Below are 13,719 nucleotides of genomic sequence, written 5' to 3'. Positions count from 1 at the left end.
TCGGTCGACCGCAAACGTGCACAGCGATTTTAGGGTTTGTACTACATCAAAAAGAGAGCTTTTTGACTGCAAAGAGAGAGAGAATCTCAGAGAGATTTACCCCTTGTTTGAGAGCTTGTATTTTCTTCTTCAATTAATAGAAAGATTGTGTGGTGTGGCTCCCGAGGACGTAGGCACGTTGCCGAACCTCGTTAAATCTGTGTGTTCATCTCCCTTACTGTTTTTTGCAAGTTAGATCTTTATTTGTGGTTTTATTCCTACTTTCCTACTTTCAACACAAGGTTCGGAAGGGCAAGGGTTCGATTGATTGTTTCGAATCCCCAACACACGTCGTCAAATCATTCATATGTCTGTCTTCAATGTGTCAAAATAGTTTTTGTTGTTACGAACGTGCATAGAAGCTGCAGAGTCTAACATCCAACTGTTACTTGTATCAGTACTTGCACTCTACATTAACAGCACCACATCTTCATCACACATAACTATCGAGGAGTCCACCTTCTTTCCATTTTCTTAAAGCTTCATCTGTTTAATAATCTTCAAATCATCTCGCGTCTAGGAATATCTGAACTAAATGTGACCCTTCTCTCTACAATAATAGCACTCCCTTTCGCTGTCATCTCAGGCCCGAGATTTTGACCTTCCTCAAAAACTGTCACATCTCCCCTTACTCCTCCCTCGATTAGAACCTTCAAAAGCCAGTACACTCTGACTATCATTAAATGCACTCTCCTTTCCTATTATTCTTTCATTCTCATGTAGGAGTGTTGTCACATCGTCGAACTTCAAAGTCTCCTTCTCTGCAATTATTGTTTGAACTAACGGCTTGTACGATTTCGGCAAAGAAGGCAGTAGGAGTAGCGCTTGCTCTTCTTCTTTAATCTCCTCATCAATATTCATAAGTTGGCAAACTAACTGATTAAAGGCATTAATGTGGTCTTGAATTACTATACCTTCTTCCATCGTTAATGAATAAAGCTCAATCCTCAAATTCAATCTGTTGGTCATCAACTTTTACGCATAAATCACCTCAAGCATTTCCCATAACCCCCTTGGTGTGTCTCCGGCATAACATTGTACTTGATCTCGGAGGCGAGTGCCAAATGAATTATGCTAACCGTCCTCTTTTGCAAGGAACTTTATTCAGCATCCTTCAATCATTTAGGTTTTTTCTCCTCCAAAGCTTAATCAACACCCTGCTGCACAAGAATATTTTGAACCGTATACTGTCATACTATAAAATTTGTCTTGTCGTTGAATAACGGAATATCAAACTTCGGACCCAAAGAAGTCATCATCCTCTAACCATAATCAAAATTCAAATCAGTCACTGTAGAGATTGAATTTGATAAAATCGATGTTAAAAACAAACTCAGCACGTCAAAAAACCCTAGGAATGACTCCTGAATCACCAAAATCCACCTCCAAACCCTCGATAAAAAGATAAATCAATCTGCATCGTCAGATTTGATTTAATAGTTTGTAACCAAACCCTCACCCACGTGAACGGTGTTCTCACCGCTATAGTATTCACGTTGTTACAGTACTTTTCTTTTTTTTCCAATGTCGATCACCGCGCTTCGACCACTGACGCCTTCACCAATCGCACACGGCTCCAACCTCCACAGACCGTCGAATCCCGCTCTGATACCACTTGTTGGGATTTCTAGATACCACAAAAACTCCAAAAATCATCAAACGCAGCAAATAGAATCACACTAGATTTAACGTGGAAAACCCTCAATAGGGAAAAACCACGGTATCAAAATCAATCCACTATCACCTCCGAATTACAATCTTTTGCACGGACAAAGACTGCCAAACCATCTCTCACACAATACCCTTAAACTCGGTTACACCCTCTAAAACCCTGATTACAAGAATATTGTCTCTCTCCTTCTATCTACTCTAAAACCCTAGAATATGACGCCTTATTTAAAGACACATCTGACCTACCCACCAAGTTAACTTGACCTCTAAGAAAATTACTATGATTGAGCCTAGCCTTTAAACCCGCATCTGACTTGGAGTTTGAGTCGGTACCCAACAAAAACTTAGACTCATGCAGTGGTATCAATGTTTTTACAAATCTATTTTTAATTAATGATCAATGAAATTTGAAGATAGGTCGCTTTGGTCATTTGTAGATTCAGAATTGTTAGAAAGTGGTGTCACTATATGATTATCAATTACAAAAATTTACAATTGTTTACAATTTGTTTTTATGTTTGATAAAAAGTACACAAACGCATCCTTAACAACACTATCAGATACATCATTCTCAATATATGTTACTAATTCTGGGATTCCAAATATATTATCCTCAATACATGTCACTAATCACGGTTCCCCAATTTGAACTTTGAATTGCATGATGAGTTTTTTAGTGATAAATTTCAAAAAATTGCTCTTAAGTTTGGGTGTTCCTCCAATGACCTCCTTAACTTTCAAATTGTCCCAACATCCTTCTCAAGTTTTGGAGCTCTTAGGAAAACCCTACAATACTCAACATCTTTCGGGGGGAAAAACCTAACATTACTGACCGTTGTTTTCACATGATACAATTAACTTTTTTTTAGGGTTTTTTGGTAAATAATGAAAATCGAAAGTGGTTTTCTAAGAAAATCCAAATTTGAGTGGGGATTTGTGAAATATACCCTTGCAAGTGAGTTATTGATCTACCTTGATCAAAATGGGGTAATGTGACCTCACTTTTATCAACGTGGATCCGCCATTGGCTTTGGTGCTATATCAAAGAACATTGCTAGTGCATTAAAAATTCAAAGTTGTGGTGAAGACTGAGATCTATAGTTTTATACTTTAATAACAACAACAAAAATAACTACCATTTTTTTTTTTTTTGCATACCCTATGAAATTGTATGATCCATTTAATCAATTATGAGCTGCAAACAAAAAGATGTACAGTTTACACTCTTCGCACTAAGAAGTGAAAAAAATGAATAGAATAAGATTTTATACTCATAGAAGACTCTCTAGTCTCTACCTCGTGTGTGAAGCTTCACAAGTCGTAAAGCAAAGTTCCACGGCGGCAAGAAAAGGTAAAAGTTTAATAAATTAATATTTCAAAGAAAATGTAACCCTCCAAGAGATCTCCCACGATAGCACATTCAAATTTAGAACCTAACATATGAAGCCCTAACACCTAGTGAATCTAGACTAAGGACAATCACACTCATTAATTACTAATATTGTAATTAATCTGTTCGTCAGATAAAAGTGAAATCCCTAGCTTTTGACAATGAGCTTTTTCTCAAAAAAGGATTATTGACAAACTTGTGTCAATGGTGTGCTTCATAATCTGTAGCCTCAATTATAGGTAAAAGATGGACCTACGTTGGGCCTAAACTTGGCCCATCCAACTTTGAGTTTGGGTGGGGGTCCGATTTCCATAAGTGGTTACGGCTGGCCTCAGTTTTCAGACCTGAACGTGACTTCAGCTGACCTACCTTAAAAAGAGTGGGGAAAAAGATCAAGATCGTGCGCTGAAAAATATCAGGGTCAGGTCCAGGTCTCGTCGGAATTGGGATCCGACCGGACCCGTTAACACTTATCGGCTGGCCTCCTCAAAGCAATCTTATGATGATACCAAGTCTGTCAAGTGTTAGTCCATTGCAAATTGGTTCTAATCCTACGATTAAGGCTATAACTCGGTTTGCCAATGTCAACAAGTCGAGGTGACACCTAACAATAAATTTTCGTCAAGTCAAATTTTATGGGCTGTTTGGATAGGTTTTTTTGGGTGGTAAAAAAGGAGAAAGCTGCAAAAAATGTCAGCTTTTTGCCAGCTTTCCCCCAAAATCACCTTTTTAAGAGGTGATTTTGGGGGAAAGCTGCTAAAACGCTGATATTTTTGACAGCTTTCCCCACTTTTACCACCCAAAAAACAGGAACCAAACAGCCCTAGGGGCTGTTTGGTTGTATGTTTTTACAATATAAAAGGATGAAAAGTGTAAAAAAGTGGGTCCCAATGTCAGTTTTCATCACTTTCAATTGTTTGTTTGTAGTTATGAAAATAATGTAAAGTGATTTCATATGCTAATGTGGCTTGTAAAGTGATTTCATAAAAAAACATGATTTTAGAGAAAGCTGACATTGAAGTCAGGAAAAAATAATAAAAAATAATTCCAACCAATATGATCATTTGAGTAGGGATCACTTTTTATACTTTCCAAACAAACAATTAAAGTTACATTTGCAAACCAAACAAGCAATTTATGATTCCAATGGAATAAAAAACAAACAAAGAAAAGTATAAAAATGAAATTGATGAGGTGGACAACAACTTTCCAAGTTGTGTCATAAATACACAACTTTACCAACAACAACCAAACAGCCCCTTAATAGGATTATCCACGTTCTGGTACCCTGTGGTATAGTATAATTACAAATGTAACCCTGAGGTTCATGTATTTACATGAATAAAATTGAAATTACTGACATAGATTACACAAGTAACCCCAAGTAAAACTTAGCATTGCTTTCATTAAGGTTATCCGTGATATCAGGATTAATCATGTAGATACATAGAACACGGGATCACTCGTGCATGTCATAGGGTACCAAGATGTAAATAATTCTTTTTAATTATATGCACCGAACTCGGCTAAAGTTAAATTAAGGAAAAGAAGAGATTATTTTAGTCCATATTCTTCTACAACAGCACATTTATGAAATAAAGACAGACAGCTGTCTATGAAACTTACAAGTACCGTGACAAATTTTCTTCCAAGAAAATAATACAATGTAGAAGAAGAATACTTTTTTTTTTTTCCACACAGAACCGCCATTTTCAACTTAAACATCGGTTTTCATGTTGCATTACAAATTTAATTTAGCAAGTTTTATATCAAATTGCAAAGGGAACATTTTTTTTTAAACCAAACAATTGTTGAAAGCAATTTTATACTTTCCCCCAGGAGAAGCTTCTCCATTACCAACGACTTCCTTGCTCCCAAGTAACATCTCTATCATGCATTAACCACCTGCTGGAAATAATTGGGGGGTAAAAAAAGTTTTTACAAAAAAAATTAACAGAAGCACGGAACTAAACTATATACTGGTGAAAATAAACGGGGAAATAATCCACCTCTCATTGTAAGGAAACAGAAATATAAGAACATGGCGTTACATAGTACTTTTTATCCAAGCAGCACAAATATTTCATCTCAACTTGAATAAAAAACAAAGCACTTTTTATCCAAGCAGCACAAATATTTCATCTTAACTTGAATCAAAAACAAAGCACAACAATATCGGATCGAATTCAAGTTGCAGAGGCTAGCACAACCAAAGCATTAAGGCGAATCATGGCCAGAGTTTAATGAATAATGTAGAATAGTCTCACAACACCAATATCTAAAACCATTCGTGCTAAGAACACAAAACAACTTTTTATTGAGAAATGCAAAAACATATGCCAAATAAACCAGTTAAAAGAATGCTGGGGTGTTTATTTCTAATAGAAGAAGTGATGCAGAAGAACGTATTAAAACCCGGGTCGTTGTTAGCCCTTGAATTTATCTCTAAATGTCATCAGTCACCATCTTTGTGCCTTGATTGTTATCCAGAAGTCCTCTTTAATCCATTAATAGACCCCTGTAGTATTCCCCAATAGCGGATAGACCCCAGTACTTCTATTGTTGCAGATAGATCCCCTGAGTGAATTTTTTTTTGTCGCTTTTACCTTTGAGCAGTCCATTTATCAAAAAAAAAAAAAAAACTTTCTCTGAGGGTAAAAGAATCTAAACAATTTTCTCTTTCACGTTAAATCATCCATACTACTATTAGAACCAAGTATTAGGGATAAAAGTTCTGTAGTCATAGTTATATTTTTAGTTTTGTGATCTATGCGGATGTATTGAAATATGACATGAAAGCTCTAGCATATGCTTATTATCCATACTAATATATAGTTTCCTTGTCTAAGTTTAGTTCATGAAACTCAATTACTGAGCTTGTAAGGTTTTACCTGTTTAGCTCAAGATCATATTTTACTAGTTTCTTTTATTTATTTAATAGGGTTGTTGATCAAGTATACTGATGTCTATTATGGCGAGTCTATCCTACACATGTAATGTAGACCTGAACCACTTTATATTAGAGGATCAAAAGCCAGAGTCTCAAGCATAATCAAAACTCAAATATGTGCAATGAATAGTTCCAATAAAAAAATAGAAAAAATCCTACAGGTGAATCAAGTGCTTATTTAACCATCCAAACCTAGATGAGTTTTCAAAAGACGCTACAAAAAATTTGCCAGAGAACATAAAAAACCTACCACTTCTTCATCAAGGAGTTTCTTCCAATGAAAATCTTTGGAGTACAGCTATTGTTTCTTCTCTTGCACTGCAAAAACAGAAAGCACCATCATTTACCACCTTTTACTAAGATCTGCCATGACTTACAAAGCAGCATACTTGATCAGTAACCAGCTTGCAAGCATTATTGCATATTATAAAGCTGCCGTCATCCTAATGTTTCTAAATCTAGTTAATAGAGAACGTTTGTGAAGGTAAATGATAGGCTCCCTAAATTGTAATATTTATCTCACCATGCTAAATCGTATCTTTAAGTTCACACCAAAACTACTGAACATCTAGTCTACATTGTATTTACAATGACCCTTAAGTGATGAATGTGCAAGTTTTATCAAGGAAAAAGCCTATAGATGGCCCTCTATAAAACATCGTATGGGGAAGAAAGGGATTGTGACACCTCGTATATCATGAATAGGGATGCACAGATATGATATGTGTAATTGTAGTTGTGATTGCACTTACATGCCCATAAATAGGGCTATATATAGGAATTTTTAATTGTTTATCAATGACCACAGACCTCCGCTTGTAGATTGGCCTGAAATGCTTGAGAAAAATAGGCAATGCACAAGGGGGGAAACTTGCTAAACTTATTCATATAAATCTAAGTGTCATAAATAGACTTGCAAGCTCCTTTTCCATCATTGATTAAAGCAAACTGACCAAAACTATTACTAAAGCAACGATCCAATTCCACAGCTACACCTCAGGCAAAGGCAGTAACATAGTTTCATGGAACCCAGTTCATTCCGGTTCATGGGATGGGTAAGGGAACGTGGTACGCCACTCGTTAGGAATCGGGTACGAGGAAGGTAGGCTTATATGGTACGTTAGGGAACGTGGTACGGTTTAGGTTCGGTTCTTAAATGCTAGTTAATATTAGTAATGGTAAAAGAACCTTAAGAATCATGTTGCAATTAAGATATGAATACTTTATTTGCTTAATTGCTCACATTTTTTTTGTTGTTTATTCTTTTAAGAAGAGTTCTTTTTGTTTTTTTGAAAATGTTAACTTGTTTGAATTCTAAATTGGGCTGCATGAGTTGGTGAATCGGGTCATGTTCCACGCGAAGCTAGGATGATTGAACCCGGGTCGTGATTCGCTATAGCATACCATGTTCCCGACTTCTATGGGCAGTAACATGCAACTAGGCAACTAAACTAAAAGTTGAAAAATAGGTCTATGACCACAAGAAAATATAAAATATTCTAGGCTAGTTATCTTCAGTACTTCAGGTTGGAAAATTATTGGAATGTCATGTTCAGAAAGGCTATCACATGGCCAGTTGATAGCTATCTAAAACAACATAATAAAATGATATAAAAGCATAATAAACACTGAGTTATGAATATGTCACCTTCCCGGTCTAAGAATCTTATATGTTCTTGGCTTTGTAAGATCCACAACCGTTGAACCAGCACGTCCACAAGGAAGGAGACCACCATCGTAAACGTATGCACAGTACTGCCAGAGGTCCTCAAAATCTCTGATGCTAACACTGCTAGGTTGCCCACTGAGGTTGGCGCTTGTGAGAGCCAGTGCACTTCCAGACCCTCGAGCAATAGAGCGAATAAAGTCGCAGTCTGGAACTCGTACACCAATGCTATCTAAACCTGGGTTCAGAGACTTCTCCAATATGCTAAAATCACCTGAAATATACAAAGTTTACGTTAGGATAGAAAAATAAATCGGGTAAATGGCACAAAAAACACTCTAAACTTCGGGTGGTTTTTGCCAAACCCTCCCAAACTTTATAATCAGAGAAAACCCCTCTTGAACTTTCAAACTTATACTAAACACCCTGAACTATTGGAGATTTCCATAAACAATGTTGACGGGTCAGGTATAAAGTTTGAATTACAATAAATAGAAACTGTGATGAAATTTTGAATTAAGAGCATTCATGTTCTTGAACAAGAGACATCAACCAGGTCATACTTTTAAGTTTTTATTCGACTTGTTAAGGCTATTTCTGAGATTTCAATATCTCAGAGGTGTCTCATGATTCAAAAAGTTTAGGGGTTTTTTTCTATATAAAGTTAACAGGAGTTCGTGCTAACCCCACAAAGTTCAACGTAGTTTAGTGAAATGTACCAAAGATTAAATACAAGAATAGAATATGCTTCACATGAAGTATCTCAAACCTCGCTTCAGAACTACAGTCACAGGTCCAGGAAGGAGGCTGTCTAGCAATCCATGAGGTAAATGATCAATAGTGGCAAATCGTGGTATATCTGACACATCAGCAACACATATTGCAAGAGGACTTGTCACTTTACGCCCTTTAATATCATAGATCTGGTTAACTGCTTGAGCTGAGCTGTCAGTGCATTAGCAAAGTTTAAAATCTTGACATACATTAAACAGCTAGTGTAGACCAAATTAAATGACGCGAGAAACTTACCAAATAAGAAAAAATAAAAAAGGATGCACGCACTACTTATGTGTATTTTCTTTTTAAAAAAGTGACCACAAACACAAATGAGAGGTAGACAAAAAACAAGTAAGGCGGGTTCCCAAAAATATTTAAATCACTAGCATTGCATTCCTGTGTTAAAGGTGGCCACAAATATTTGTTTGGATGTAATGACAACACAAGCAACAAGACTTCCTTGATTAGAGTAGATAAAAATAGAAAGTTGTATAAGCAGTACGGAAAACATGACTTGTTGATTGCCTTAAAGACTTGGTGAAGATAAATACAACTGTAAAAACTCCCATTTGATAGTGGTACCTCTTCCAACTATCAACCTTTTTTACTTATCCAGTTATCTATATAACTCATAAGTAACTTTGGTGGCATTTAAAGGAAAACTTTATTGCATTTAGGTAGGTAGTAACCAGGGTTATCATAATTGACACTTTTGTAACCTGAGAACACCGTTTTCTCCAAAAAGAGTAGTGCTTTTTTCTTTTCTTTTTTTCCTTTTTTTCCTTTGTAGAAAGTGAAAAAAGAGAATAAATGTCAACATAGTGAAGTTCGCTGACTATATAACATGGTAGGCATATGGGTGCAATGTAGGTGTAAGCTTCTATGATTAAGATACAGAACACATTGAAACTACGTGAGTCATGACCAAATTCACACTAACCACAGAACTTTAAAACAAATGTAATGCCACTGGATACATAGAGAACACATACAGCTCCTTGTCTACTCTTTTTTCAGCAGATACGAGTGCGGTGTAGAATCAGGCACTAAATTTTAGATTCTAGAAAGCTGTCAACTTTGCAGTGACTATTTACCATCTGAGTTCTGGTCAGGATACCAATTGCAGGAACCACATGAAATTTGAAGGATAGAATGTAATTTGGTACCTATATCATTGTTGAAATAATTTGGCTAGGAACCTCTATTAGACAGTGTGAGTCAGTGAGTAGCTTTCTTTATGATTTCTAAGAACAGGTGAGAAGGTCCAAATGCCGTAAATTTTAAAGAAACTTTCTGCAACTTATTTCTTTTCACGCAAACTGTGCTCCTCAAGTTGATTTACTTTCAACTCCTGGTCTCATTATATATGTGCCCCAAATACCATTATCGTAAGAAAAAAATTTCTCAATAACATAAGGATCCACACACAAACTAACTTGCAACCCCTATTAACCCTGCTAGCTCATAAATTTCATTGCTGGCGAACTGCATCCAAAAAATATAAAAAATGAAAACATGACTGCTTCTGTATTCATCGTGTTGAGCCTCAAAATCTTAGACATAGAATAACTGTTATTGTATATTAGCTAATCACAGCAATGTAGGACTTATCAGAACATATCAAATCCATGCATTCTAGGATGCCATTCGATGAATTGTTAGATTCGTTTATGGTTATCCATGGAGGGGGGAACCCATTATTACATTCACAAAGGCCATACTATTATACTAAAATGAGCTGACTAACATATTTAATACCTAAACAACTATTGTTATTTGATACGGTTCCTTTATAGAAAGCTATTATAATTGCTACTAAAGATGTTGCCTGGAGTCTGGACACTGCAAAACCTCCACATAGGCTAGTGTAGACCTTTATGGAATGGGTTGTGAAAATTTTGCAGTTATATATCCTGCTTGGAGGTGAAAAATATTGGATGTAGAGTTCAAGCAAAATGTATCAAGAGATTTTGTATTTGCAAGTTTAGCCAGTTTATTGTGCTAATTGATAGAATGCTGAGTCCTACAGAAAGTTGAGCATTTCTAGAATACTTTAATAGGCATTTGGTAAGTGATGAGTTATAAGGACAGAATTAGGTATATGAGTCCTTTGATCCTTTATGCATATGTTTTCCTTACTTATTAAAAGGTCTTTGTCTAGACTCTTAACTGAACAATGGTGTTTAGCTATACAGATTGAGGATGCCTTTGAGGATCAAACTTAGAATTATCTGAGAACTCCTAAATTAGCTCCCAAGTTTCAATGCATTTGTACTTTATAGGAAGAAAAGTTTCCAAAACTTTACTGAGAGCCACATTAAAATTTGGAAAAAGATAACAGCCGGTCAATCAATGTCGATGTAAAATAGTGCAAGTTTTCATGAAAAGAAAATATTTGTTTATTCTATTGTAGCATAGGCATTTAAGATAAATGCTACCTACAATTTATTCTCAGGTCTACTAGAGATATTGCATATCAGAGAACTAATGAGCTGATACCATAGGGGAAAATTCACAACTTCAGAATCGAACAACAAAAATATGTTGTCAAATATTAATGTGCCACCAAACAAAACCATAAAGGAACGACATGAACAAGCGAGATAAAACACTAAAAAGGAAAATTTAGTACCTTCCTTATAAAGCCTATCAGTATATTTCCTTAATTTATAGGGAAGTTATGGAGAAAGCAATTTTGAAGAAAAACACATAAAATATAAATGCAAAGCGACTACATACCAGGCATCACAAGAGAATCCATATAGAGTATCGGTCGGAACCGCGATAACCTTCTCAGCTTTAATTGCATCAATTGCCTCTTGCACATGATCTCTTGATGCTGGCAGAATAATACCCTCCTTAGTCTCCGAAGCCACATTGCATCTCTTCAGATCTTGAGACATTTTCCTTTGAAAACACCAACCAAACCTTCGTCGTGGAGAAACAATACCACCAACCCTCGATGATCTGAAAACAGTAACGAGACAAATTTTATTTCATTAAAACAGGCAAAACAGTCAAAACTCATGACCCTATTAAATGGTATAATAGTATGATCATAATGATTACATTTTAATCATTTTCCCTGTAAAAAACAGAACAGAAAATAAGTTATCTAAACATGATGAGAAAATTAATGAAGAAAATATATTTTCTTCGCTCCTCTCCTTCCTTCCTGTACTCTCAAAAATGTATTCCCTTCCTTTATCTGTGTATTATTTTACATACAGTTCAAGGTCAACTCTCCCCGATATTCACGTACCATAGAGTCAACAACAGAGAAGAGTTTGTATTGCTATTGCATATATTGCCTTGACTGACCACACGAGGTCAAAATATACCCTTTAGAACAATTAGCGCATGCCTATCCAGGATTCTGATATATCTTAGTTTGAGAATGGTCCCCCAAATCGCAGAACTTGCTATTAGGTCCCTCAAGTATTATTCTTGCCACTTCCACTCTTGATTGGAGGGATTAATTTGAAACAACTTATAAGAATTGGGGATAACAAATCCAATGATGCGAGGGACTAATTTTGAAGCAACTTATAAGAATTGGGGCACATAATAGCAATTCAATGATTTGCGGGACTAACTACAAAAGTTTGAAGATTTAAGGGACTCATATCCACAAATACCCTACTTTATGGTGTAGGTTCTAGGCCTTTTCTCAGATAAATAAATAAATAATACTGTGAATAGACCCCTGTAGTATTCACCCAACAGCTAATAGACCCCCTGTAGTTCTATTTTCGCGAATAGTCCCCCTACAGTTCCCTTGGTGAGTATAGACTCTCAATTGCTAGTTTTTACTTTTAAAAGGCTAAAAAGACTTCACTAAGGTGGTGTATTCGCACCTGGGCCAGTACTACAGGGGCTCTATTAGCCCCAAATAGAACTTAGGTGGGTCTATTCGCAATTGGACGACACTACAGGGGGTCAGTTCGTAATTAACCCTTATGTTGTAAGTTCATTTGGAGCTAAATCACAACGAAGTTACTGCATTGTAATTTTATGTAAACAATCACTTGACTACCGAAACCGCGCACAGCAAAGAAGTAAATTGAAATGGGTATCCTATCATTACAATAACCCATCAAATTTTGCAGGAAAAAAGAATCCAACCTTTGACAGAAGAAGCCTTTGGCCGAACAAGGACGAAGCAAGCACCTCTCCGTGAACTTGGCGGGAGAAATCACCAGCATCGTTTTATCATAACCGCAACCGCGAGCCTATTTCGCCTTTTCAAGACGATGAAGTGACTGAAATCGCAAGGGCTTTAGGAGTTTGCTATCGAAATTTTTGTTTTGCTTCGTTGAGGCATTTTATCGAACGCTTGCAGGGCGCAGAGACCGATAGAATTCTAGGGCCCTGTAGCTGAGGATTATCGGGTCGACTGTAATTGGGAGAGAGAACTGGGGTTTAGATGTTTTTTATTGGGCTGCTTCTGAGGCCCATCAATGACAACACTATATGACATTTGTTGGGTTAATTGAACAAAATTCCCCTGACCTTTTGGGGTATTTAATATGACCCCCTGAACTTTTTTTTAAATCTCACGTACTCCTAGAGTTCAGGTGTTTTACAAAATATCACTGAACTTTAATTTTTTCTCATCAAATGCTTACCTATAATTTATAAACAATTAAAATTTTCTTGAGAGTAGAAAAAAAAATCCTCAATTGAGGGGAGAGAGATAAGTTACCTTTAAGGGGCTATTTGGTTGGTTTCCTAAAAACCAAGAATAGGAAATGGGAGCATGGAAATCTCCCATTTCCTATTTTCAACCATTTCCATCCCTAAAACTTACCCCAACATTCAATAAAATATTATCTTATCATCCAACTCATCTAATAACATATTATTTTATCATCCAACTCATCCAATAAAATATTACTTTTATCATCCAACATCTAATAAAAAATTATTTTTATCATCACATCATCCAACTCATCTCATCTCATATTTAAAAATCAATCACATCATCCAATAATATGATGACAACTCATCTCATCTCCTTAAACTTTCATCTCCACCCATTTCCTCCAAAAAAATAAGGAAATTGATTTCCTTAAGTGTGGATCACATCATCCAATAATATAATGACAACTCATCTCATCTCATATATTTTCTTATTTTTAAGAATGAACCAAACACAAGAAAAGAACATATTATAGGAAAAAAGTTTCTTATAATACATTTCCTTATTTTTTTAGCCAACCAAAC

At 35.9% G+C, this 13,719-nt stretch overlaps 1 protein-coding gene across 3 annotated transcripts; it reads right to left on the bottom strand.

The window, feature by feature from the left end:
- On the bottom strand, positions 4,768-12,939 carry LOC109843587 (yrdC domain-containing protein, mitochondrial). Of its 3 annotated transcripts, none has more exons than XM_020412530.1 (6): positions 12,619-12,937; positions 11,233-11,460; positions 8,486-8,661; positions 7,699-7,990; positions 6,301-6,368; positions 4,768-5,008 (listed from the first exon to the last, which is right to left on the bottom strand). In XM_020412530.1, the coding sequence occupies exons 1-5, from the start codon at positions 12,696-12,698 to the stop codon at positions 6,311-6,313; spliced, it is 834 nt and encodes a 277-aa protein (XP_020268119.1). In that variant the 5' UTR covers positions 12,699-12,937; the 3' UTR covers positions 4,768-5,008; positions 6,301-6,310. The 3 variants fall into 3 exon arrangements, with proteins under 3 accessions (XP_020268119.1, XP_020268118.1, XP_020268120.1); XM_020412529.1 differs by having other exon boundaries at positions 4,768-5,005; positions 12,619-12,936; XM_020412531.1 differs by lacking the exon at positions 6,301-6,368 and having other exon boundaries at positions 4,768-5,005; positions 12,619-12,939.

This window comes from Asparagus officinalis, chromosome 5 (assembly GCF_001876935.1).
Source record: "Asparagus officinalis chromosome 5, Aspof.V1, whole genome shotgun sequence".
Lineage (NCBI taxonomy): Eukaryota > Viridiplantae > Streptophyta > Magnoliopsida > Asparagales > Asparagaceae > Asparagus > Asparagus officinalis.
This window is presented reverse-complemented; position numbering and strand designations above follow the sequence as displayed.